This window comes from Nycticebus coucang, chromosome 9 (genome assembly GCF_027406575.1).
Source record: "Nycticebus coucang isolate mNycCou1 chromosome 9, mNycCou1.pri, whole genome shotgun sequence".
NCBI lineage: Eukaryota > Metazoa > Chordata > Mammalia > Primates > Lorisidae > Nycticebus > Nycticebus coucang.
The window spans coordinates 95,622,735-95,649,198 of NC_069788.1; the positions used below are offsets into that span (position 1 = coordinate 95,622,735).

General features: G+C 37.8%; 1 protein-coding gene across 9 annotated transcripts in view; it reads left to right on the forward strand.

The window, feature by feature from the left end:
- EML5 (EMAP like 5) overlaps window positions 1–26,464 on the forward strand; it is a 177,946-nt gene that overhangs the window by 51,535 nt on the left and 99,947 nt on the right. For all 9 annotated transcript variants that reach the window (XR_008382276.1, XR_008382277.1, XM_053600971.1 and 6 more), the window contains 6 exons: window positions 6,101–6,357; window positions 8,503–8,715; window positions 14,100–14,267; window positions 15,217–15,323; window positions 15,802–15,920; window positions 17,700–17,886. Coding sequence is in view for 7 of the 9 variants with exons in the window: in XM_053600971.1 (XP_053456946.1) it covers window positions 6,101–6,357; window positions 8,503–8,715; window positions 14,100–14,267; window positions 15,217–15,323; window positions 15,802–15,920; window positions 17,700–17,886 (1,051 nt within the window). In the remaining 2 variants the exon portion in view is untranslated. The remainder of the gene's footprint in view (window positions 1–6,100; window positions 6,358–8,502; window positions 8,716–14,099; window positions 14,268–15,216; window positions 15,324–15,801; window positions 15,921–17,699; window positions 17,887–26,464) is intronic.

The window sequence follows — 26,464 nt, forward strand, 5'->3', positions numbered from 1 at the left end:
CTCTTGCAACCCATGTTGTGAGGGCTACCCCTTCTCTTTCTCCTAAGAATCCTTCCCTCCTTGCCATGTCAGGGGCTGTGGCTAATGTGGCCACATGCATCGCTAGCGGGGCTGGAGTTTCTGAGGCTACTCAGCCCTGAACAGCCAGGTGGGTCCCTGTGGCCTGCATGGGACTCCTAGGGTCTACTCCATATGGGTAGACCTTGGCCCTCACCCTGCACGGCTGCGGCCTGCTTTGCCAGCGCCATCATCACCCTCTCCCCTGATTATGGTGGTTGGTGGAGGCCATTCTGGCCCACTCCCACTGGATCCTGGAATGTTTTGTGCCCAGTGTGCCCAGGTAGAAGGGCACAGTGGCCTCCTGAGTGAGTGTCCTCCACTCCTGGTGGACGCCCTCGCTCCAGAGCCATTCTACCCATGAATAATGACATGCTTATTTTTCCCTCAAAAATTTAGGCAAAAAAAAGTGTGAATTGTACACGGCAGGATGTGGTATATCAACTTTGGAAGGATTGTGATAGTATTCACCTAACAAATCATGCATTTACTTAAAAATTGTTTTCAAACGATTTATACTTTGTATGCTTCACTTCTTGGGAAATAATAAGTTCCCAAAATTATTTCCTGGCTTTAAAAAAGTAACTCTCTGTACATATACGTTATTTTTTCAGATCAAAGAGTTTTTTTACCCCCCCACCCAAAATCACTACTAAAATATGCTCAATATATCCTATATTCAATTTCTTACCTCAAACTTACAACTTTCTTGTTATATCACATTTATGCTTTCCCCCCTTTCATAGGAAACTTCTCAAAAAACTTGTCTAACTTTACTGTTTTCTCTTCTTCTAATTAATTTATCAACTTTCTATCTCCATAGTATGGCTTTTACGTTCAGCTTTGCATTGAAAAACCCAATTACTGGCCCAGTGTGGTGGTGCACACCTGTTATCCTAGCACTCTGGGAGGCCAAGGCGGGTGGATTGCCTGAGCTCATGAGTTCGAGACCAACCTGAGCTAGAGCAAGACCTCATCTCTAAAAATAGCTGGCAAAATGAGACTATCTCAAATAAACAAACAAACAACTAGTAACGGCACCCTATATCGTTAAGATTAGGAGATATTTTCAGTTCTCATCTATCTGGATTCTCAGCAGTATTTGATCCTTTTTACTGTCTTGGTGCTTCTCAAAACATTTTCTCCCCTGGATTTAGGTGTTAATCTCTTTTTGTTTTCGGCTTACTTCTCTGGTTCCATTTTCTTCATAGTTTGATCATCTTTTGTCTATGGTAAATATTAGAGTTCCTTAAAGAACAGACCTAGGTTTTCTGCTCTTTTAACTCTGTTTTCTTCCTAGGTGGTCTCATCCTGCCTCTGTCTTTAGTTGCCACTTGTGGCTTGATGACCCTAAATCCACAGCTTCAGCTCTAATCTCTAAACTCTAGCCCTACATAACCAGTTACTCACTTATTTAACATCACTTAGATGTCTCAAAGGCATCTCCAAATCAGTATTTCCAGAACTGAACTCATGATTTCCCTCCCAAACAAATCATCTGTCCATGGTCCCTTTCCTAGTGAAAGTACAGGAAATGTTCCTTTTTCTTGTGCAAGGCAAAACATAGGGATTATCTTCATCTCTCATCTATTACCACATCCTATTGACTTTGCTTACTTGATAAATTTTCTAGGAATGTTTTTATTGAAGTTTGTGAATAGCATATACTATGTATTACATTATATAGTAGTATAAAATGTATGTGTGTGTGTATATATATAAAATACTATATGTTTTAAATCAGTTCACTTTTTTCTGAAGTCTGAGCAACCATCATCTGCAGTAACTTTCTAATTGGTCTTAGTCCTTCTATTATACTCCTTCAATTTGTTTTTTTACCAGGGCAGTTATCTGATTTTTGTATGTCCTACCCTAGCTTAAACTCACAGATTAAGGCCAAAAATCTTCATTAGACCTATGAGGGCCTTCATTATATTCCCTCAGACTTCCTTACCAGTCTCAACTCACAGCAAAGCCAAGCCCCCTTGATTGTGTCAGTGCATCAACACTGGCCTTCTCAAGTGGAACTCGAATTCTTTCTCTTGCCATTAGCTCTTTCATATATTGTTTGTCTCTGCTGGAACATGGATCTTTTATCTCGGAGTTCCTGTCTTATGTTGAGCTAAGTCTCATTCATTCATCAGAATAAAGTTGAGCTATCATAGCTATCTATGCCACTTCTTTGATAGGTCTCCCCAGACTCCCTTGAATAGGATGATTCCTCTGTTAACAGGCTACGATCAAAACTGTGTACATTTACTTTGTGATGTATTACGAGCTGTTAATGTGTGAGTATTTCCAGGCTTTGGCTTCCGTCTGTTTTTAAAAAATAAACCATACCGGGCGGCGCCTGTGGCTCAGTGAGTAGGGCGCCGGCCCCCTATGCCGAGGGTGGCGGGTTCGGACCCAGCCCCGGCCAAACTGCAACAAAAAAATAGCCGGGCGTTGTGGCGGGCACCTGTAGTCCCAGCTGCTTGGGAGGCTGAGGCAGGAGAATCGCGTAAGCCCGAGAGCTGGAGGTTGCTGTGAGCCCTGTGACGCCACGGCACTCTACCCGAGGGTGGTACAGTGAGACTCTGTCTCTACAAAAAAAAAAAAAAATAAATAAACCATACCATTCAAGTATTAGTTTCCCAGAAGACTTAATTCTGAATTTTTTAAAATTTAACAAATTTTCATCTACTAGTCTTCCTTTAAATTTTCCAGAGAAACTTCTTCATGTGAGAGGGTGGTTATATAATTCATAATGTTGACATAGCAACATAGTACATGTTATAAAATCAGTCATTCAACCCGAATTGCTCTATCATTATTGTTTTCTACTGTTTCTGTATGTATGTGTGTGTGTGTGTGTGTGAGAGAGAGATAGTGTGTATGTTGGTGGACAGGAGGCATAGTATCAGAAAACATAGGACATAAGCCATTTCTCTCACTGGAAGCAGTTAAATCTCTTGAATAAAAATTCTGTAAAACGAATTTAATTATGAAGAATTTTCGAGAAGCATTTTAATTAAAATTTGTGAAGAAAATTATAATTATAACTGGGTACTGTGGCTTATGCCTGTAATCCCTCCTGTAATCCTAGCACTCAGAGAGGCTGAGGCGGTTGTATTGCTTGAGCTCAGGAGTTCCAGACCAGCCTGAAAAAGAATGAGACCTTGTCTCTAAAAACAGCTTGGTGTTGTGGCTCATGCCTGTTGTCCCAGCTACTCAGGAGGCTGCGGCAAGAGGATTGCTTGAGTCCAAGAGTTTGAGGTTGGAATCAGCTATGACACCATGGCACTCTACCAGGAGTGACAAGGATGTCTCGAAAAAAAAAAAAAAGAAGATTTTCACAAGATGGCGCTGAAAGCGAAGAAGAAGAAAGCTCCTGCCCCTCCCAAAGGCAAAGCCAAAGCAAAGGCATTGAAGGCCAAGAAGGCAGTGCTAACAGGCATCCACAGCCACTAAAAAAAGAGATCCATACATCACCCACCTTCCGGTAGCCAAAGACTCTGAGTTTCCAGAGGCAGCCTAAATATCCTCAGAAGAGTGCCTCCAGGAGAAACAAGCTTGACTACTATGCCATCAAGTTCCCCTGACAACTGAGTCGGAGAAGATAGAAGACAACAATACACTTGTGTTCATTGTGGATGTCAAAGCCAACAAGCACCAGATCAAACAGGCTGTGAAGAAGCTCTATGACACTGATGTGGCCAAGGTCAACACCCTAATCAGGTCTGATGGCAAGAAGAAGGCATATGTTCCACTGGCTCCTGGCTAGTTTTTCTACAGACTGGATCTCTCTTTGCTCAGGCTGGTCTAGAACTCCTGAGCTCAAGGCAGTCCCTTGTGAGGATTAATCTTGTACATGTAATAGTCAGAAGTCAGTGAGTGGCTTTCTTTCCCCAGGTAACTCAAAGACAAGGTCCCTTTCAGTTAGTTGTAGTTTCATCACTCCCTCGGGCCCATCATCAGAGATTATCTATCAGAGGTCCTCAAACTTTTTAAACGGGGCCAGTTCACTGTCCCTCAGACCATTGGAGGGCTGGACTATGGTTAAAAAAAAAAAAAAACCCAAAAAACTATGAACCAATTCCTATGCACACTGCACATATTTTATTTTGAAGTAAAAACACAAAACGGGAACAAATACAATCACACCGCCTCATGTGGCCCGTGGGCCATAGTTTGAGGACCCCTGATGGGCTGGAAAATGGCTCACAGCTTTTCCATCACTTGTCTTTGGTTGGAACTGAGGCACATGACTAAACTAACTGCAAAGGAGCCTGAGAAATCTGGTCTAGGAAGAAAGGGAAATGAACTTTTGGTGAATATCTGGCACTTTCCCACATACAATATTTTTTCTTTCATTTGTTTTGTTTTGGTCTGCTTTTTCAGTTAAAGGACTGATTTTTATCTTTCTCTCTATGATTAACTCCAAGGTAAAGTCCAAATTCCTTGGCAACATACCAGATCTGTCACAGATTGTCCTCAATCTATCTCTTTTACCCCATCAATCACTAACACTTTACCCACTTGTTTTTGTACCCGTAGTACTTTGTGGCTGTTCTTTAAAGATGCCACAATAATAGCATACTGCTGTGTTTTGGCTCCCTGTGTCTTCTTGGACAGCCCTCTCTCCTCTTTTATACTTCACCAACTTCTCAGGTTTTATGCTCAAAACAGGTGTCACCCTTCCTTGGCCCCTTTCCACCTTTAGTCTAGTCTTAACACTTTTCAGTATTTCTTATAGAACTTCACACACTTTTGAATAATCACTACATTTTATCATGTTTACTTTATATCCATCTCTCATAGAAGAAGATGAGTTCAAGTGTATATTGCCTAAAACAAAGTATTTAGAGTTACTGGAAGAAATTTGAGTTTTATTTCTATCAATTATATATTTAGAAACTTTAAAAATTGGGAAACTTACACTTAAACTTCTGCTTTTGAAATTATTTACTTGGAGCATTTCAAATGTGGGAGGCCAAATTTATATGGAGAAAAGTCCCTGACTCTTACTGGAAATAGGACTCTCTCCTCCTTTGACCTCCGTTCCCTCCCTGGATCCTTCTCCCCAACTTTTCTCCCTCCTCCCCACTTAACTATACAACTTGGGAAAGACAGTAGTGTTAAACTGTCCATGTTTATGGTTGTTGCCAGTATCTGTATTATTTTGGAAACTCAGTTATAAGGCATCACTGAAAAAAATGTTTGACTTTACTGGTCGACATGGTCCCTAAGCAACAAATTTGTGTTTTTTTATAATGAAGGTCAAAGAAGTTGAAATTAAAATACCTAGTTATAGCTGTGTAAGCTGTATTTAGGCCCAGCACCCATAGCTCAGTGAGAAGGGCGCCAGCCACATACACCAAAGCTGGTGGGTTCAAGCCTGACCTGGGCCTGCTAAACAATGACAACTGCAACCAAAAAATAACTGGGTGTTGTGGTAGGTGCCTGTAGTCCCAGCTACTTGAGAGGCTGAGGCAAGAGAATCACGTAAGCCCAAGAGTTTGAGGTTGCTGTGAGCTGTGACGCAATGGCACTCTACTAAGAGTGACGTAGTGAGACTCTGTCTCAAAAAAATGTGTATTTAAATGTATGACTGAAGTAATCAGAATTAACTCCTCCTTTGTTTCCTGAATGCCATTTTGTACATTTGCCTCATTGCAAAACTTTGTTTGAAAACTATGTTTATATAATAATTAAGAATTTTCATAAACTTAATATTTACAAAGAAGTTTTACCATAAAAATCTATGACTTTATTTTCTTAATTCCTTTATTGACTCCAAAATTTAATATTTATCTTTAAAATACTTAAAATAATTTAGAAACTGAAATTTAGCATTTTTCTGTGCTACTGACATATAGTGTCCCCATACGTTTCTGTTCAGCAAAATAATTATTCCTGAACTTAATACTGGTGGCCTTATTTACATTTATTTTATAGTTTACAAATACTTGGTATAGCCTGACAGTTATTTTAAATAAGTTTGAGAACTAAATTCTGTTGTGTGACTTTTGTTCATATAGTATCATTTTTTTCTTTTTAACAGAGATATGACAGAAGTTGTACATATTAAAGATAGGAAGGAGGCAATTCATGAATTAAAATATTCACCAGATGGAACTTACCTTGCTGTTGGATGCAATGACAGCTCAGTTGATATTTATGGAGTTGCTCAGCGTTATAAAAAAGTTGGCGAATGTGTTGGATCACTTAGTTTCATTACTCATATGGACTGGTCCTCAGACAGTAGATATTTACAGACAAATGATGGCAATGGGAAAAGACTTTTTTATAGGATGCCAGGTAAACATTTCTAGTAAATTATATGTTGTTTATAGATTTTTAGAGCCTATACAGTATTTCAGAATTTCAGTAGAACCAGAGTGTAAGTTACATTTGATTATAGGAAATCAAAGATCTGAGCTAATATTTTAGGCATTGTAGTCTTTTCTATAAGGCTGTCTTCTTATTATTAAAATTCTTTTGTTCCCCCCCCAACTTTATTGAGGTACAACTGATATATATATTTGCAAAGTATAATGTCATGTTTTGATACACATATAATTGTGAAAAGATTTCCACAATCCAGCTAATTAACATATCACTTTGCATAGTTAACCATTTTTGTGCATGTGGTGAGACCATCTAAGATCTATTTTCTTGCTGAGTGCTGCCTAATCCTAGCATGCTGGGAGGCTGAGGCAGCAAGATTGCTTGAGCTCAGGAGTTCAAGACTTGTCTAAGCAAGAGTGAGACCTTGTCTCCACAGAAAATTAAGAGAAAAAGAAAAAAACCCATCTGTCATGGGCCTGTACTCCCAGCTACTCAAGAAGCTGAGGCATGAGGATCCCTGAAACCCAGGATTCTGAGGTTACAGGGAGCTATGACGACATACCTGCACTCTACTCAGGGCACAGAGTTGAGACTGTGTCTCAATAACAAGATCTGTTCTCTTAGCAAATTTCAAGTATACAGTAGTATTAACCATACTCAACATACTGTGCATCAGGTCTCTAGGCTTTACTTATTCTGTATAACTGAAACTATAACCAAAATCTACCCCTCCCTAACCTCCATTTCTCTTAGTCCCTGGCAACCACTATTCTAAATGTTCTTATTAAAAATTCCTTTGACTAGAGGATCTAAGATGGATCCACTCTGTACCATGAAAGTAGTATATGGCAGTCCTATTGTATATAAGAGAATCAGAATGCAATTTTTGTGGGTGGATCTGATTAAATATTACTGCTACAAATGTGTGATCATAAATGATTTGGGGTTATTTTTTGTGGTTATCTCAAATTAACTTTGCAAATAATAATATAACAAACCTCAATTTTAAAAAATTCCAATTAAAGAATAAAACAGGAATAAAAGAATTGTTAAAATATTACCTCTTAGTACTTTTTATCTTTTTTTTTTTTTTTTTGCAGTTTTTGGCTGGGGCCGGGTTTGAACCCACCACCTCCGGTATGTGGGGCCGGCACCCTACTCCTTTGAGCCACACATGCCCTCCTCTCCTAGTACTTTATTATGATGCTTAGTGAATTAGTCACTGTATTCCAAGAACTTATTTCATAATAACAGCTGCATAATGAAGTTAATGCATCTCACCTAAAGTTTTTCATTAACAATCCATGTGTAATGAAGACTGACTGAATCCTAATGCCCTTATAATGTAAATATATTACTACCCACTCATCTTTCTTCTTAATCTTTTTTAGTTCTTTTTTCTGAACCATACGTATCTTAGGTTTCCTTTTTTTAATACCTGCTTTTCCTTTTTTATGGCTTTTATCTTTTCTTATATTTTAACCTGTTGTGATTAATCTATATGATGATTTTAATAAGATTCGGTTTTATTTTCCATATAGGTGAACCTGCTAAGTTAATTTTTCAAGTCTATGTGTGCCTCCAAATTAGTATAATTTTGGTAGTAACTCTCAAAAAAAAGTTTTCTTTTTTTTTTTTTTTTTTGAGGTTGAGTCTCACTTTGTTGCCCTGGACTGGAGTGCTGTGTCATCAGCCTACCTCACAGCAGCCTCAAACTCCTGGGCTCAAACAATCCTCCTGCCTCAGCCTTCTGAGTAGTTGGGACTACAGGCGCCTGCCACAACATCTGGCTAATTTTTTCTATTTTTCTAGAGATGGGGTCTTGCTCTGGCTCAGGCTGGTCTCAAACTCTTGAGCTCAAGCAATCCACCCACCTCTGTTTCCCAGAGTCTAGGATTACAGGTGTGAGCCACCTTGCCTGTCTTAAAAAAAATTCTTCCATTCAGTTTTCTCTTCTCCTTATTCAGAGTGGGCTACCTATTTATATATTCTCGTCTAACTGAGATGGGAAGATAATTTAAAATTTTGGAGTTTACCATGTTACAGTTACAGTTTAAGCTTGAGTGAAAGTCAAATGAAATAACTTCTTAAATTAAGATTCTGATTTATTTTTAGGAGGAAAAGAAGTGACAAGTACGGAAGAAACAAAAAGTATTCATTGGGCTTCATGGACATGTGTTTCAGGCCTTGAAGTAAATGGAATTTGGCCCAAATATTCAGATGTTAATGATATAAATTCAGTAGATGGAAATTATATTGGCCAAGTTTTAGTTACAGCCGATGACTATGGAATTATAAAGTTATTCAGATATCCATGTTTAAGAAAAGGTATCTTTTACTTTAAAATATTAAGTAACCTCTTTTATAAAAGACATTTATGTTCTTGCAGAAAATTAGTCTTGAGACAGATAAGAAGATTTCATATTTTTTTTAATGTGTACTGATTGGTGATATTATTGTCATATTTACATTTGCTTTTGGACATCAAATTTTTATTAGAAAATAATTTTGAATTCATATGTTGTAAATGGACTATACTGCTTTCTTGTTTAACAAAAATTTTTCTTCTCTCTTCCTGAATTGCTTCATATAGTCAGACTATATAGTGGTGGTTATATTTTTCCTATGGCCTGTTACCTTCAGTCATTTAATGTGTTGAACGTGTATCTTTTAGGAGACATTTTTCTTAGATCTTTTTTTCAAAAATTCTGAGGAAGTTGTCAGTTGTACAAACTCAGGTTACAGTTTGAAAATTGTTGGTTTGGTGGTTGGTTTTCATGTGTTAAATGTGTTTTTGCTTAAATCCTTAGCACGTATTGTTTTAACATTTATTTTCAATAATAGGTATCCAAAAAAAGAGTGAAAAGTCTTATCATTGGCTATTTTCTACATTGCCTCTTTTTCTTGCATATCTTTTAAAATGTTATCACTTTGTTCATAGACCTGGGGATAATTAAATGAAATGTTAAATTTATAGTCATTCGGGTCAGGTGTGGTGGCTCATGCCTGTAATCCCAGCACTTGGGAGGCTGAGGCCTGCGGATTGCTTGAGCTCACAGGTTCGAGACTAGCCTGAGCCAGAGCAAGATCTGGTCTCTAAAAATAGCCAGGCGTTGCCCAGCTACTTGGGAGGCTGAGGCAAGAGAATCCCTTAAGCCCAAGAGTTTGAGGTTGCTGTGAGCTATGACACCACAGCACTCTACCAAGGGTGAGAAAGTGAGACTCTGTCTCAAAAAAAAAAATTTATAGTCATTTATTTATTCCATGCTTTATTTGAGTCTACTCATAACAAGTCCATTAAGTACTAACGTCATTATACAAATAGAGACTCAGTACCATCTTAAAGTACCATGGAAGTAACATATTAAAACGAGATAAAGAAGATGATAATAATTGGACATCAGATTTGATTTTGAGCTCCCACGAAACTATAAATAAAATAAAACAGGGCACAAAATAGTTCTCTTTGTAGATTTTTTTAAAAAATAAAAGCATACTTACTCCTCAGAAAATCACAGTTTCTTCCTAGATTTATTTTTTAAAGAACTGTCTCCTGGGTGGCGCCTGTGGCTCAGTGGATAGAGCACCGACCCCATATACTGAGGGTGGTGAGTTCAAACCCGGCCCTGGCTAAACTGCAACAAAAAATAGCTGGGTGTTGTGGGGGGCGCCTATAGTCCCAGTTGGGAGGCTGAAGCAAGAGAATTGCCTAAGCCCAGGAGTTGGAGGTTGCTGTGAGTGCTAAGGCACTCTACTGAGGGCGATAAACTGAGACTCTGTCTCTTAAAAAAAAAAAAAAAAAGAACTGTCTCTTGTAGGGCTGAGTGCAGTGGCTCACTCCTGTAATCCTAGCACTATTTGAGGCCTGAGTGGGTGGATTGCCTGAGGCCTTGCTCAGATCTAAAAATAGCAGGCATTGTGGTGGGTTCCTGTAGTCCCAGGTACTTGGGAGGCTGAGGCAAGAGAATCACTTGAGCCCAGGAGTTTGAGGTTGCTGTGAGCTATGACACCATGGCACTTTATCAAGGGTGACAAAGTGAGACTCTGTCTCACAAAAAAAAAAAAAAAAGAACTGCCTCCTGTGGTGTGGGGTTTCATATTAGGTGCAGTGAGTGTGTATTCCTAGAACATCAATACCCAAACCAGATGGAGTAATAATTTTCACCTGGCTCATTGATAAAAGCTGTTGAATAAACATTAAAGTGTAATTTAGTAAAGGTGATTTAGGGAGCAGCTAGAATAGTTTGATTCAAGTATGTAATCCACTGATGTCCAATTAAGGGCTTAATTTTTCCACAAGCCCAGGTTGATATTTCTGTTGTGTCTTTATACTACTATAGTAAAGTGATAAGTTCAAGATCCTGCCAGCTTTGTTGTTTTGTTGATCCTGCCTGTGAGAAGTCAGCTCCCTAGTGCATGCGAAAGTACTTCCATAAGTAATGGCTAAGTATGTTAGTAAAGTCTAGCTAAATCTCTAGCAATTTAAAGTACCCTATTTAAGATGTCTACTACACAGCCAGGTTATGAGAATCACTAAGCACAACAGACTTCAAGATGGTAATTTGCCTGGTGAGAAAGTGTGAAATTCAGTAAGAATCCTGATGATCTTAATCTTAGTCATTGTTTTGCTTAATGTTCCATATTCTGATCTCCAGAAAAAACAAAAATACTTTTTGAAAAAGAAAATACTTTTTGAAGTATTCAAAAGTATTCACTTTGAAGCCAAGTGAATAGGATTAATTGATGATTTTTTATCTTTTGCAATAAGAGAAGACAATCTTATTGCACAGTAGTTTTTATTCACTTATAAAATGTGTAATAGTCCTTTGAATTACTGTGTGAATAGTAACTAAAGTCTAAGAAAATCAGTCTTGTTTAAGAGATCAGTCACTCTTTCAAGAATATAACTATAAATTTTTGTTTTTGTTTCTTTTTTGTTAGATTTTTGTTAGCAATTTATTTTATGGTGAGGTTGACTTTTTATTTCTAGACACTGATTCACCTTGAGACTATGGCTGGGTTAGTGGGAATGAAGATAGGATATGATCGTTGCATATTTAAAAGATTAATAGAAATATTTTAAGATTCTATGTTTATTAAATTCACATATGCATATTTTGAAGTTAGCAGTATTACTAGAAAAAGTTTCTTTCTGTTCAATTATTATTACTTAATAATAGTAGGCTGGACGGCAGTGGCACAATCATAGCTCACTGTGAACTCAAACTATTGGGCTCAAGCAATGCCCCTGCCTTAGCTTCCCAAGTAGGTGGGACTATAGATGCATGCCACCACCTAATTATTTTTAATTTAATTTATTTTATTTTTTGAGACAGAGTCTTACTTTGTCACCCTGGGCAGAGTGCTGTAGCATCATAGCTCATAACAGCCTCTTAGAGATGGGGTCTTGCACTTGCTTAGGCTGGTCTCGAATCTGTGAGCTCAGGCAATCATCCTGCCTTGGCCTTCCATAGTGCCAGGATTACAGGTGTGTGAGCCACTACGCCCGGTCAAATATTTTTTTTTTTAGAGATGGGTTCTTTCTATGTTGCCCAGTCTGGTCTTGAATTCCTGGCCTCATGATCCTCCTACTTCGGCCTCCTAAAGTGCTAGAATTACAGGGATGAGCCACTGTGCCTAGCCTATTATTATTATCTTTTTAATTTTTATTTTTAGACATAGGGTTGGTCTTGTTGCCCAGGCTAGAGTGTGTGATCATATGGCTCATTGTAGTCTCACGAACTCTTGAACTCAAGCAGTCCTCTCCCTCAGACTCTCAGAGTGCTGGGATTATAGGTGTTAGTTGCTATACCCAACCTCTTTTAAATTAATTATTAAGTCATCCTATTGATCCATCTTAAGGTTAAGAAAAAGTAGCCAAGGTATAGTATATTTTAGATATCCTCTTAGGGGATATCTGTTAAATGACTTCAAAGAAGTACAATTTTAACAAAATATAAAAGCATCTTACATAATAGAAGTTTATGTTACAGAATCATTGTAATTGAAACACAAAATGTGTGAGGTTAACCCAGAGAGGATGATCGTATGTTTCATATATACCCCACATTTACTCCACTTTACCGAGTCCAAAGCATTACCCCTTTCCCCATTTTTTTCACTGTTATCTTTTTCTCTAGATTCTCCTGCTGTTGTCAATAATCTCTCTCAAATAATCTGGTCTTTTCCCAGGCAGCAACACAGGGGCTGTGGTGGAGGGTGAGCAGGGAGGGGTGGGAAAGAATGGAGAGGTAAGGGCAAGGCACTGTAATCTGCTACCTTCATCACTGTTAATACCAGCTAAGACCCCCTCTGTACTTCTTGTTGACAAATAAAATTCATATTTGAGGAAAATATCTCTTTAGATTTCAGAAGGAAATTTATTGGAAAAACAAAACAAATATCAAGAAAGCAGATTTATAGTATAAATGTATTAAGTGCTGCTTTTCTAAGATGGATCCATTTTGTTTCATGTAGCTTTAGTGCATTTGTTTTTTATTGCTGTAGAATATTGTATTGCTATAATTAATGAATTTATTTTCTTATGTCATTTCCCAAATGACATTTGGGTCATTTCCAGTCTTTTGTTCTTTTATTGCAAGTTTCTCAAAGGTGTATACCTAGGAGTGAAATTGTTGGGTCATAGAGATGTGAATGATGAACTTTATAAGAAAATACTAAATTATATTCCAAAATGGTTATGCCATTTTACAAACCCTGTTTATTCACATCCTCTTTAGCACTTGGAAGTTAGTGTAAATACTGTCACATTGTGGTCTCCGTGTGACCCACTACTAATGAGGTTGACCGTCTTTTAAATATGCTTTGGTTTTCTGCATTTCCTCTTCTGTCAGACACAGGTTTCTATTACTTTCCTATTTTTCTACTGAATCATTTCTTTTATTGGTCTGTTGGAGTTATTCTATATACTCTGTAATGATATAAATGCTTTGTAATTTTTACAGATTGCAAATATCTTCTCTGTTTGTGGCTTGTCTTTTTATTTTCTTAATGAGGTCTTTGATTGGGTTGTTAATTTCAATGTAGTCAAATCTATTTATTGCTGCAATTTATTGAAGATACTTAGCTTGTGTTAGCTTTATGTGAAAATATACATTAAAACAAATTAGAGACTGGGCACAGTGACTCATGCCTATAATTCTAGCACTTTGGAAGTCCAAGGCAGGAGGCCAGGCCAGGAGTTGAGACCAGCCTAAGCAACAGCAAGACCCTGTCTCTACAAAACATAGAAACATTAGGCATGGTGGCATGTGCCTGTAGTCCCAATTACTCAGGAAGCAGAAGTAGGAGGATCTCTTGAGCCCAGGAGTTTGAGGTTGCAGTTTGCTACAATGATGCCACTGCACTCTAGCTAGGACAATAAAGAGAGACTTTGAGAGAGGGAAAGAAAGAAGAGAGAAAAGGAAAGAAAACACTTGATCCTTAGGCTTTTTTCAAAGCAGTAAGATAATGTCTCACAGCCCTTTTGGTTCCTACCAAATTATATTGTAAATCAGTAGAGGAAATATTTTGTGTTCCTTGACTTAGATTCATTCATTTATTTAGTTAACTTTGTATCAGCATTTTCCCCATTTGATCATAATTAAGATAATAGAAGAACAACACAATGATTCTTGTATAGAAATTGTTATTTGAAATGGTATTTTTTGTGTGTTGGCATTTATCAGTTTAAAGATATATTTTTGTTATAGGGGCCAAGTTTAGAAAATATATTGGCCATTCAGCTCATGTAACTAATGTCAGATGGTCCCATGATTATCAGTGGGTTATTTCTATTGGTGGAGCAGATCACTCTGTCTTTCAGTGGAAGTTTATTCCTGAAAGAAAACTAAAAGATGCTCTTCACATAGCACCCCAAGGTGAGTAATATACACTGCCTAAACAATATCCCTGTTACCTCTCCAATAATCCCAAAATAATAATTTTATATTGAAGTTATATTCTAGTCTTATAAGTAAGCAGTATGGTTTGTTATTAGAGGAAATTTTAAATTAAAATAGTCTGTCTAGACCCAGTGCAGTGGGTCACACTTGTAATCCTATCACTCTGGGAGGCCAAGGCGGGATGATTGCCTGAGCTCAGGAGTTTGAGACCCGCCAGAGCAAGAGTGAGACCCCGTCTCTAAAAATAGCCAGGCGTTGTTGGGGGGGGGCGTCTGTAGTCCCAGCTACCAGGGAGGCTGAGGCAGGAGGATCACTTGAGTCCAAGAGTTTGAGGTTGGTGTGAGCTATGACACCACAGTACTCTACCAAGGGCCACAGAGTGAGACCCTGACTGAAAAAAATACATGTCTGTATGTTTAAAGTCAGATGTCACAGAGTGTAGAATATAGAGTATGGTTGCATTTTAATCTATCAAATGACTGGTGAAGGAACAGTTATATTAGCAAAACAAACATTTAGCATGTCCTCTGGGAGATGAGTAACTAGATTGCATGTATGCTTTTTTTGGCAAAGAAAAATTCCTTATTGTCAACTCATCTGTTGCGTGTAGTATTTTTAAGCTATTGTCATGTTTATTATAGGTTATATTCACTAATATTTGCACAGACATTTAAAGGTGATATAGCAGTCAGTCGGGAATCAGTGAAGGGATTTAAAGGAAATACTGAGTTTGCTGTGAGTGGAGAGGAAGGAAGGTAATCTTAGCAGAAGTTTATTGACACCTGCTACATTTGAGTACCTAATTTCATTTGATTCTTTTATGTCTTGTCTACGTGTCAACTTACAGCTCTCAATCATTAATTTTATAGTGTTATTTTGAAAATGAATCTTTAAAGAAGTAACATTTCACTTCTAAAAATTACAGAAAGTCTGGCTGACTCCAATAGCGATGAATCAGATTCAGATTTGTCTGATGTTCCAGAGCTGGATTCAGAAATTGAACAAGAGACACAACTCACCTACCGTCGGCAGGTAATTTTCTATTTCTATTTCTATGATTTTTCCTAGGAAAGTCCAGTTTTTTCTTTATCTGGCTTCATGTTAGTCATCTGTGGTTATCTTTTGTGGCTTTACTTTCCCAAGCAATGTATGATTATTTCAGTTTTCCTCCTGTAAGTGTTAAACCACAATTGTGTGAAATGTTCTCTTATGTTAAGTGCTTTAACTAAAGTATGTCTACTTTATTTGCCTGTAGACTTTTGTCATAGTACACTCAAAATTGTTCGTTTAAAAATATTCTCTTATGAAATGTAAAGATTTCCTGTAATGCTAAATAAGTATTTTTTAGTGTAATACATAGAAATGTGAATTTCATAAAATATCTTCTCATTTAAGACAGTTGTTAAAGCTGACCAACAGTAGATCAATGTCTAAAGTTATGTTAAGAATATATATAAACATCTTTATATATGTTCTAAGAACATTCCTGCTTATATACATTTTTTTAAAGGTTTACAAAGAAGATCTACCTCAGCTTAAAGAACAATGCAAAGAGAAACAAAAAAGTGCTACATCTAAAAGAAGAGAGCGGGCGCCAGGAAATAGTATTCGATTACATTTTGTTCATGGGTATAAAACAACTACTTTTCATTTATGTGGTTTTGAATTTTGGTTCACACCTAGAAGCTGTGTGACTTTGAATAAGTTACATGACTTGTCTGTATTCAGTTCTTCTACCTGTAAAATGGAAATATGGGCAGCACCTATGGCTCAGTGGGTAGGGCGCCGGCCCTATATACGGAGGGTGGCAGTTCAGACCTGGCCCGGCTCTGCTCCTGGCCAAACTGCAACCAAAAAAAAAAAATAGCTGGGCTTTGTGGTGGGCGCTTTTATTCCCAGCTATTTGGGAGGCTGAGGCAAGATAATTGCCTAAACCCAGGAGTTGCTGATGCCACAGCACTCTACCGAGGGTGATAAAATGAGACTCTGTCTCTAACAACAACAACAAAAAAAAATGGAGATAATAGGACCTATGTCATAAGATTTTGATGAGGAAATAAATAAGGCAATGCTAGTGGGGACTTACTACGTTGTCTGGCACATCATAAGCACTATAGAAAGTGTCTGTTAAATAAAACAATGTTTTATGAAAATTTTATATTTATGGAAATGAATGTCTTTAAACAAAATAAGTAAAATTTCAGACTTACTATCTCCCTTAAATATGTCTAATGTGGAATGATATTGTGACTTTTAGTCTGACCATTTGATTTTAATTTTATTTTATAATATTTATTTATTTAAAAATTTTTAAGATAGAGTCTTACTGTTACCCAAGCTGCAGTGCAGTGGCATGATCATAGTTCACTATAACCTCAAATTCCTGAGTTCAGGGAATCCTCCTACCTCAGTCTTCTAAAGAGCTGGGAGTACAGGTGTGCACTACTATGCCCAGCTAATTTTTTTGTGTTTCGCTCAGGCTGGTCTCGAACTTCTGGCCTCAAGTGATCCTCCCACCTTCAGTCTCCCAAAGTGCTAGAATTGCAGGCATGAGCCATTGTGGTTTGCCTGCCCTTCTTATTTATAATTTCAGTAAAATATAGTTTCTGGATTCCCTTATAACATCTGGCAATATGGTTCTCACATTTCAGCTTGGAAACAACAGAGTTTCTAACTCCACTATTTACCCCTCATCTAGCACTCGTTTGCTTACCTAACTAATAATGCTTTTCAAGAAGTTGAAAAAATTATTTAGTAAAAGTATTTTTTCTCCATTGTTAAAATAGACAGTATTTCTATGCAGTTGTAGTTAATGAATAGGGTTTCTTTGGGGTACAAAGAAAGGTTGCTATAAATAGAATTATGTTCATCATTTTAAGATTTGACTGCTTTTTCCTGGATAAGTATATTTTTAACTTGTTTAAACTTATTTTTAGAATATATATTATATGCTCATTGTTTGAAAGTGTGTATAAGAGGGTATAGTTTGAAAATCTTCCTCCCATTTCTGCCCCTTTAGCCATCATTTCTCCCCTCCATAGGTAATAACTATTACTTAGTTTCTGAAATATTTATGTATATATACAAATATATATTCTTCTATACCTTTATACTTATAAAAAGCAACTTTTTATAGTATAAATTTAATATTACACTTATACAAGTAGTAATATACTTTCTGTACCCTTGTTTTCATTCAGTATCATAGCTTAGATTTAGCTACATTTAATCAAAGCAATTCAAAAAAGTTTATGGGATATGAGATAGTGGTATTTTCTTTAATTGTTCAATATCCTGTAAAACTGGAAAATGAATGACTGACCTAAGAGGTACCTACTTCTCTGTATATTCTGTGTTGATTAGGTAAAAGGCCAAAATTAATTATATATGATTTGTTTGCTATATTAGTTACAGAGGTTATGACTGTCGAAGTAATCTGTTTTATACTCAAATTGGTGAAATTGTGTACCATGTGGCTGCAGTGGGTGTCATTTATAATCGACAACAGAACACACAGCGTTTTTACCTGGGTCATGACGATGATATTCTCTGCTTGGCTATTCATCCCTTGAAAGACTACGTGGCAACAGGCCAGGTAGGCTCCTTTGAGAGATTGAGTGACAGTAAGCCAGACAGGTTAGAAATTTGTTTGAGTTTAAAGTTAGGCTATACTTATATCATCCTATATAGCTTCCCTGAAAGGAGAGAAAACTCTTTCCTTTTTTCTTTCTCTGTTCTCTCCTCCCTTTCTTTGTGCTTCCTTTGCTCTTTCTTCCATTTTGTCCTCTCCCATTCTCTCCCTCCTAACTTACCTTCATTCAAAAAATATTCATCAAGCCCATTTTATGTACCAGGAAATTTTCTGGGAATATAAAGATAAATAAGTTATGCTCTTGCCATGGTGAAAATGCATATTCTGAGGGGGAAGACACAAATGCAAGAAAAACTGTGATACCGTGTACCAAGTGTAGATCAGGACTTCTCAGCCTTAGCACTGTTGATGTTTGGGGCCAGATAAGTCTTTGTTGTGGGAGGCTGCTGACCTATGTACTATAGGATGTTTAGTGCACTATGTGCTAGTAACACCCATAACCTGAGTTGTGACAACCAAAAACAGTCTCCAGACAGTGCCCAGATATCTTCTGGGAGGTAAAATCACCTGTTTTGGGGTGGGTGGGTGGGATGTTTTTTGTTTTTTAATGTAGAGATATGTACAAAGTCTGGTAGCAATGTAATGAATAATTTTTTTTTTGGTTTGAACCCACCACCTCTGGTATATGGGCCAGCACCCTACTCCTTTGAGCCAGAGGCACCGCCCAAATGATTTTTTTTTTTTTTTTTGAGACAGAGTCTCACTCTGTTGCCCAGGCTAGAGTGCTGTGGCATCAGCCAAGGTCATGGCAACCTCAGGATCCTGGGTTCAACCTCAAGGATCCTCAGCATCCTGAGTAGCTGGGACTACAGGTCTGGCACAGCACCCAGCTAATTTTTCTATTTTTAGTGGAGACAGGGTCTTGCTCTTGCTCGGGCTGGTTTTGAACTCCTGAGCTCAAGTAATCCTCCCACCTCCGCCTTCCAAAGTGCTAGGATTATAGGCATAAGCTTCCATGCCCGACCGTGAAGTACTGATTTATTGTGCCCAGTAGAATCAGGGAGATCTGAAGACATTTGAACTGAATAGTTTACCTGGCAGAGAGGAAGTTGGAGAAAGCTTTCTATGTGTATTATATCATGTGTAAAAGTGGGGCAAAAAGAAACAAACAAAAAAAACAACACAGCTTATTTTTTAAAAATGTGAGTAGCCTGCATTGCTCAAATTTTAGAGTACATGTGGGCATTACTGTAAGAACTAATTAACAATGTAGGTGGAGGGCTCAGGGCAGCATTTACCTTTAGTTTATATCAATGGTTCTTCTTGAAGCATATTTCGTTAGTACCCAAGTACCATGGAAAGGAATGTGAACATTATTCTAGTACTACTGGAATAAAGGCAGTGTAAAAAGTGGCCATTTACTACCACTTTGATTTTAGGGAATGAAGGTCAGATTAAATAAAAGGTCAGCATGCCATAGGACAGTCATCTCTGTCAAGCTATAGTTCCTATTCTTCTGGGTTTGCTTACACAACACAACAGCATTTCTGCTTTAGGCACTGTAGATTCAAAGTTTTTCTCCCAAGTCACAGGCTCTTGCTGTCTCTTGTACTTCTGGTGTTTTCCATTTCTTAACTTCGTTATATTACAACCAACCTAGTCCCATCTCTATAAAGTTTTAGACTTCTAAAATAAATTAATTGTGTTAAAATTATTTAAAATACAAAGTACCTCTGAAGCATTTTATGAGTGTTTTGAAATTTAGATGACAAATCTAAAGAGTGTTTGGTCTTGTTGTGGAGAACAGAGTACAAAGAACGACCGACCCATTGTCAGAAACTATGATCTTAAATGGAGATAAAAGAACCTGAAAGAAACTTACCTCCCAAGTTGTTTATGTATTTCAACTTGAGTATCTTGACTAAATTGTACCATAATTATTTAATCTTCCCTTCCAAACCTACTTATCCCTGTATATTTCCTTCTTAGAACATGGCATCATATTAACTTGATTGCCTAAGCCTGGAAGTCAACCTTATTGTTGTTTAGCCCTGTAGCCGTCAGTCATTCCTGTATTTGCACCTGTTCTTTGACCCAAATATATGTTGATTCTCTACCTTGAATAATCTTTGCTTTAGTTTTTTTTTTTTTGTTTGTTTGTAGAGACAGAGTCTCACTGTACCGCCCTTGGGTAGAGTGCCATGATGTCACACAGCTCACAGCAACCTCTAACTCTTGGGCTTATGCGATTCTCTTGCCTCAGCCTCCCGAGCAGCTGGGACTACAGGCGCCCGCCACAACACCCGGCTATTTTTTTGTTGCAGTTTGGCCGGGGCTGGGTTTGAACCCGCCACCTTTGGCATATGGGGCCAGCACCCTACTCACTGAGCCACGTTTTAGTTTTTAATTTTTCTGTCTCTAATGACAATTAGTGCTTGGTAATTTCTGAACCATCGTAGCCAAAATAACCTTAAGTTATTTTGCCCCTGCCATTTCTATCCATTTTCTTTCTTTATTTCCTTCCCTTTCCCTTTTTCTTTTTTTTCTCCCCTTTTCCCTTTTCCTTTCCTTTCTTGAGACAGAGTCTCACTATGTCGCCGTGGGTAGAGTGCTATGCTATCACAGCTCATAGCAACCTCAAACTCTTGAGCTTAAGCGATTCTCTTGCCTCAGCCTCCCAAGTAGCTGGGACTGCAGGCGCCCGCCACAACACCTGGCTATTTTTTGGTTGCTGTTGTTGTTTTAGCAGGCCTGAGCCAAGTTCGAACCCGCCAGCCTCTGTACATGTGGCTGGGGCCCTACTCACAGAGCTATGGGTGTGGAGCCACTATCCATTTTCTTGACCCACTAGTAATCTTTCTAAAAGATTTAAAATTCTTTAATGTTTATTATTAGCTTGTGGGCTGTCTCAATGCATTAGCATGCAATTCAAGGGATTTAGCCTAGTCTAAATCTGCAACTTTCTCTTTTTGTCTCTTACTATGCCTCCATGTAAACTATGCTCTTGCTGTCTGAGCTATTTATCATTTGTCCAACATGTATAATGTTGTTTCACATCTTTTACTTAGTTTCTATTATTGTGAGCTTGTGGACTTGGGTTTGATACTTAGTCTTTTTATTTAGAAATTATAAAGAGTTAAAGATGATTTCTGGCTTCTTTTTTTTTTTTTTTTTCATTTTTTCAGATTTATGGCTTCTTAACCAATTAACAGGTACTTCCAAAGTGCTAGGATTAACAGGTACTATGAAACTGTTGTATCAAATTAACAGGTACAATGAAACTGTTGTATCCTCCCCTTCTGTCTTCTTAGCAGCTGAATGAAAAGCTGTTGTCTTGCCATTGGAGACAGGCTTCTCATAGGTGATTGTAATCCTGTCAGTGATTCTAACCTTGAGGTAACAGTTTTGAGTGGAAACTGAGACCGTTAGCTTGTAACCCCTCCTGTGCATTTAGAAACTCCCCAAAGCCGTAAAACACATTTCCAAAAGCAGTTTTGTTTGTTTTTTTATAGCCACCTTACAAGGAAAATAACTCAAAAGTAGTTTTAGGCCTTGCCTGGAGCTCAGTTGGTAGGGCATTGGCCACATACACCAGAGGCTGGGTTTGAACTCACTCGGGCCAGCTAAAACAACAATGACAACTGCAACAAAAAAACAGCTGGGCCTTGTGGCAGGCCCCTGTAGTCCCAGCTACTTGGGAGGCTGAGGCAAGAGAATCGCTTAAGCCCAAGAGTTTGAGGTTGCTGTGAGCTGTGACGCCATGGCACTCTACTGAGGGCAACAAAGTGAGACTCTGTCTCAAAAAAAAAAAAAAAAAAGTAGTTTTAAAAGAGAAAGATTTATATTTCCTTTCTGTTTGTTAAGTTCTTTTCAGATGTGAAAACAGGGCTAGGGAGAGAGAGAGAGCAGAGAGCTCATGTGATTGATTTTAGCCCTTACTGAAAAACTGTGAGTTAATATTTTTTCTGTTACTTCAGTATTAATGTTGTCCTTAAGTTCCCTCCTCTTGGAAAACTCTCACACTCCGTTTTTATTCAACCCTCCAACTTCAATTCCTACTCCTTTCAAGATTTAGGCTAAGTAACATATCTGAGAACTTTCCTAGCCTTTCCCTCCTCCCCTTCATCCCTGCATGAGATGCCCTTAGTGTGCCTTAATAATATTCTGACTATACCTCAACCAGCACTGAATATATGATGTCTGAATCCAAACTCCATTTATTAGCTGTGGGCAAATTACCTAATCTTTGTATGCCTGTTTCCTTATCTTTTACAGTAAGGATACAACTAGTGCATGTCTCATAAAGTTGTTGAAATCATTAGTAAACCTTTGTAAGGTGCTTAGAACAGTTTCTGCCACATTAGTCAGTTCTCAGTGAATGGTAGTCATTGTCGACATCATTTCCAGGTGAGATGTCCAGGAGGTAATTGATACTGTAAGTCTTGGATTCAAAAGAAAAGGAATGATTAGAGAGTAGGATTTGGGAGTTATTTGTTGGTTTAGCCATTGAAACTGTGAAAGTGAGATATTGTAGGGCAAATTGTAGAATGAGAAGACTATAAAGTTAAAGATAGAATCTTGGAGGTTTATAATTAAGTAACAGGTGATGCGGTTGTGAAGGAAACTCTTTAGTAAGTCAAGGAGACCAGAGCACCAGGGGAGGGTATTACTGTAAAATCATCAGAAGTATCAAGTTCTGTAGAAGTTTTATGAAAAGAAAATGTGAAAGTCTCTGGTAATGTTTGGCTAAATAACTTCTGAATAACTTAGTGAAATATTGGCAGGTTGTGGTGTTGGTTTTTGTTATGTCTTTATATAAAATCAATCTCAAAATTTACTGTAATTGACAGCTATATTGATTATTTCAGGATTTGTCTTTATATATAAAGATCTCTTTATGCTATAGTTGAAAGAAATGATTACTTGACTCTAGAGGAATAATTAAGAATATATAGTACTGGGTGGCGCCTGTGGCTCAAAGGAGTAGGGTGCTAGCCCCATATGCTGGAGGTGGCAGGTTCAAACCCAGTCTTGGCCAAAAAAATAATAATAAAAAAAATAAATAAAAAGAAAAAAGAATATGAGTACTATATTGAACATCATAAACCACGTTAAAAGATAAAGGACAGAGTGCTACAACAGTAAAATTGTCTTTTCAGGGTCTTGTTTACATGCTTGATGCTTTAAACCCCCTGAATATTTTATTTTTTTTTTTATTGTTGGGGATTCATTGAGGGTACAATAAGCCAGGTTACACTGATTGCAATTGTTAGGTAAAGTCCCTCTTGCAATCATGTCTTGCCCCCATAAAGTGTGACACACACCAAGGCCCCACCCACCGCCCTCCTTCCCTCTTTCTGTTCCCCCCCCCATAACCATAATTGTCATTAATTGTCCTCATATCAAAATTGAGTACATAGGATTCATGCTTCTCCATTCTTGTAGATGTTTTACTAAGAATAATGTCTTCCACTTCCATCCAGGTGAATACGAAGGATGTAAAGTCTCCATTTTTTTTAATGGCTGAATAGTATTCCATGGTATACATATACCACAGTTTGTTAATCCATTCCTGGGTTGGTGGGCATTTAGGCTGTTTCCACATTTTAGCGATTGTAACTTGAGCTGCAATAAACAGTCTAGTTCAAGTGTCCTTATGATAAAAGGATTTTTTTCCTTCTGAGTAGATGCCCAGTACTGGGATTGCAGGATCAAATGGGAGGTCTAGCTTGAGTGCTTTGAGGTTTCTCCATACTTCTTTCCAGAAAGGTTGTACTAGTTTGCAGTCCCACCAGTGTAAAAGTGTTCCCTTCTCTCCACATCCACGCCAGCATCTGCAGTTTTGAGATTTTGTGATGTGGGCCATTCTCACTGGGGTTAGATGATATCTCAGGGTTGTTTTGATTTGCATTTCTCTAATAGATAGAGATGATGAACATTTTTTCATGTGTTTGTTAGCCATTCGTCTGTCATCTTTAGAGAAAGTTCTATTCATGTCTCTTGCCCATTGATATATGGGATTGTTGGCTTTTTTCATGTGGATTAATTTGAGTTCTCTATAGATCCTAGTTATCAAGCTTTTGTCTGATTGAAAATATGCAAATATCCTTTCCCATTGTGTAGGTTGTCTCTTTGCTTTGGTTATTGACTCCTTAGCTGTACAGAAGCTTTTCAGTTTAATGAAGTCCCATTTGTTTATTTTTGTTGTTGTTGCAATTGCCATGGCAGTCTTCTTCATGAAGTCTTTCCCCAGGCCAATATCTTCCAGTGTTTTTCCTATGCTTTCTTGGAGGATTTTTATTGTTTCATGCCTTAAATTTAAGTCCTTTATCCATCTTGAATCAATTTTTGTGAGTGGGGAAAGGTGTGGGTCCAGTTTCAGTCTTTTACATGTAGACATCCAGTTCTCCCAACACCATTTATTGAATAGGGAGTCTTTCCCCCAAGGTATGTTCTTGTTTGGTTTATCGAAGATTAGGTGGTTGTAAGATGTTAGTTTCATTTCTTGGTTTTCAATTCGATTCCAAGTGTCTATGTCTCTGTTTTTGTGCCGGTACCATGCTGTCTTGACCACTATGGCTTTGTAGTACAGACTAAAATCTGGTATACTGATGCCCCCAGCTTTATTTTTGTTACAGAGAACTGCCTTAGCTATACGGGTTTTTTTCTGGTTCCATACAAAACGCAGAATCATTTTTTCCAAATCTTGAAAGTACGATGTTGGTATTTTGATAGGAATGGCATTGAATAGGTAGATTGCTTTGGGAAGTATAGACATTTTAACAATGTTGATTCTTCCCATCCATGAGCATGGTATGTTCTTCCATTTGTTAATATCCTCTGCTATTTCCTTTCTGAGGAGTTCATAGTTTTCTTTACAGAGGTCCTTCACCTCCTTCGTTAGGTATATTCCTAGGTATTTCATTTTCTTTGAGACTATGGTGAAGGGAGTTGTGTCCTTAATTGCCTTCCCGTCTTGACTGTTATTGGTGTACACAAAGGCTACTGACTTGTGGACATTGATTTTATATCCTGAAACATTACTGTATTTTTTGATGACTTCTAGGAGTCTTGTGGTTGAGTCTTTGGGGTTCTCTAAGTATAAGATCATGTCGTCAGCAAAGAGGGAGAGTTTAACCTCCTCTGCTCCCATTTGGATTCCCTTTATTTCCTTGTCTTGCCTAATTGTATTGGCTAGAACTTCCAGCACTACGTTGAACAGTAAAGGTGACAGAGGACAACCTTGTCTGGTTCCAGTTCTAAGAAGAAAAGCTTTGAGTTTTACTCCATTCAGTAAAATATTGGCTGTGGGTTTGTCATAGATAGCTTCAATCAGTTTTAGAAATGTGCCACCTATGCCTATACTCTTCAGAGTTCTAATTAGAAAAGGATGCTGGATTTTATCAAATGCTTTTTCTGCATCTATTGAGAGGACCATGTGATCTTTATTTTTGCCTCTGTTAATATGGTGGATAACATTTATAGACTTGCGTATGTTAAACCAGCCTTGCATCCCTGGGATGAAGCCTACTTGATCATGATGAATGACTTTTTTGATGATAAGCTGTAATCTATTGGCTAGGATTTTGTTGAGAATTTTTGCGTCTATGTTCATGAGTGAGATTGGTCTGAAATTCTCCTTTTTGTTTGGGTCTTTTCCTGGTTTTGGTATCAGGGTGATGTTTGCTTCATAGAATGTGTTGGGGAAGATTCCTTCTTCCTCAATTTTTTGGAATAATTTCTGCAGTACAGGAATAAGCTCTTCCTTGAAGGTTTGATAGAATTCTGGAGTGAAGCCATCTGGACCAGGGCATTTTTTGGTTGGAAGCTTTTTTATTGTTTCTTGGATCTCAGTGCTTGAAATTGGTCTGTTCAGGAGGTCTATTTCTTCCTGGCTGAGTCTAGGGAGAGGGTGTGATTCCAAATATTGATCCATTTCTTCACATTGTCAAATTTCTGGGCATAGAGTTTCTGGTAGTATTCAGAGATGATCTCGTGTATCTCTGTGGGATCAGTTGTTATTTCCCCTTTATCATTTCTGATTGAGGTTACTAGAGGTTTTACTTTTCTGTTCCTCATTAGTCTGGCCAATGGTTAATCTATTTTATTTATTTTTTCAAAAAACCAACTCCTTGTTTCATTAATTTTCTGAATGATTCTTTTGTTTTCAATTTGATTAATCTCTGATTTGATTTTGGAGATTTCTTTTCTTCTACTGAGTTTAGGCTTAGATTGTTCTTCTTTTTCCAGTTCCATAAGATTGCTTGTGAGCTTGTTGATGCGCTCTCTTTCTGTTTTTCGAATGTAGGCATCTAAAGCAATGAATTTTCCTCTCAAAACTGCTTTTGCAGTATCCCACAGGTTTTGGTAGCTTGTGTCTTCATTGTGGTTATGCTCAAGGAAGTTAATGATTTCCTGTTTTATTTCTTCCTTCACCCATCTGTTATTCAACAGAAGATTGTTTAATTTCCATGCCTTTGGGTGGGGTCGAGCATTTTTGTTAGAGTTGAGTTCTACCTTTAGTGCCTTACGGTCTGAGAAGATACAAGGTAAAATTTCAATTCTTTTGATTCTGTTGATA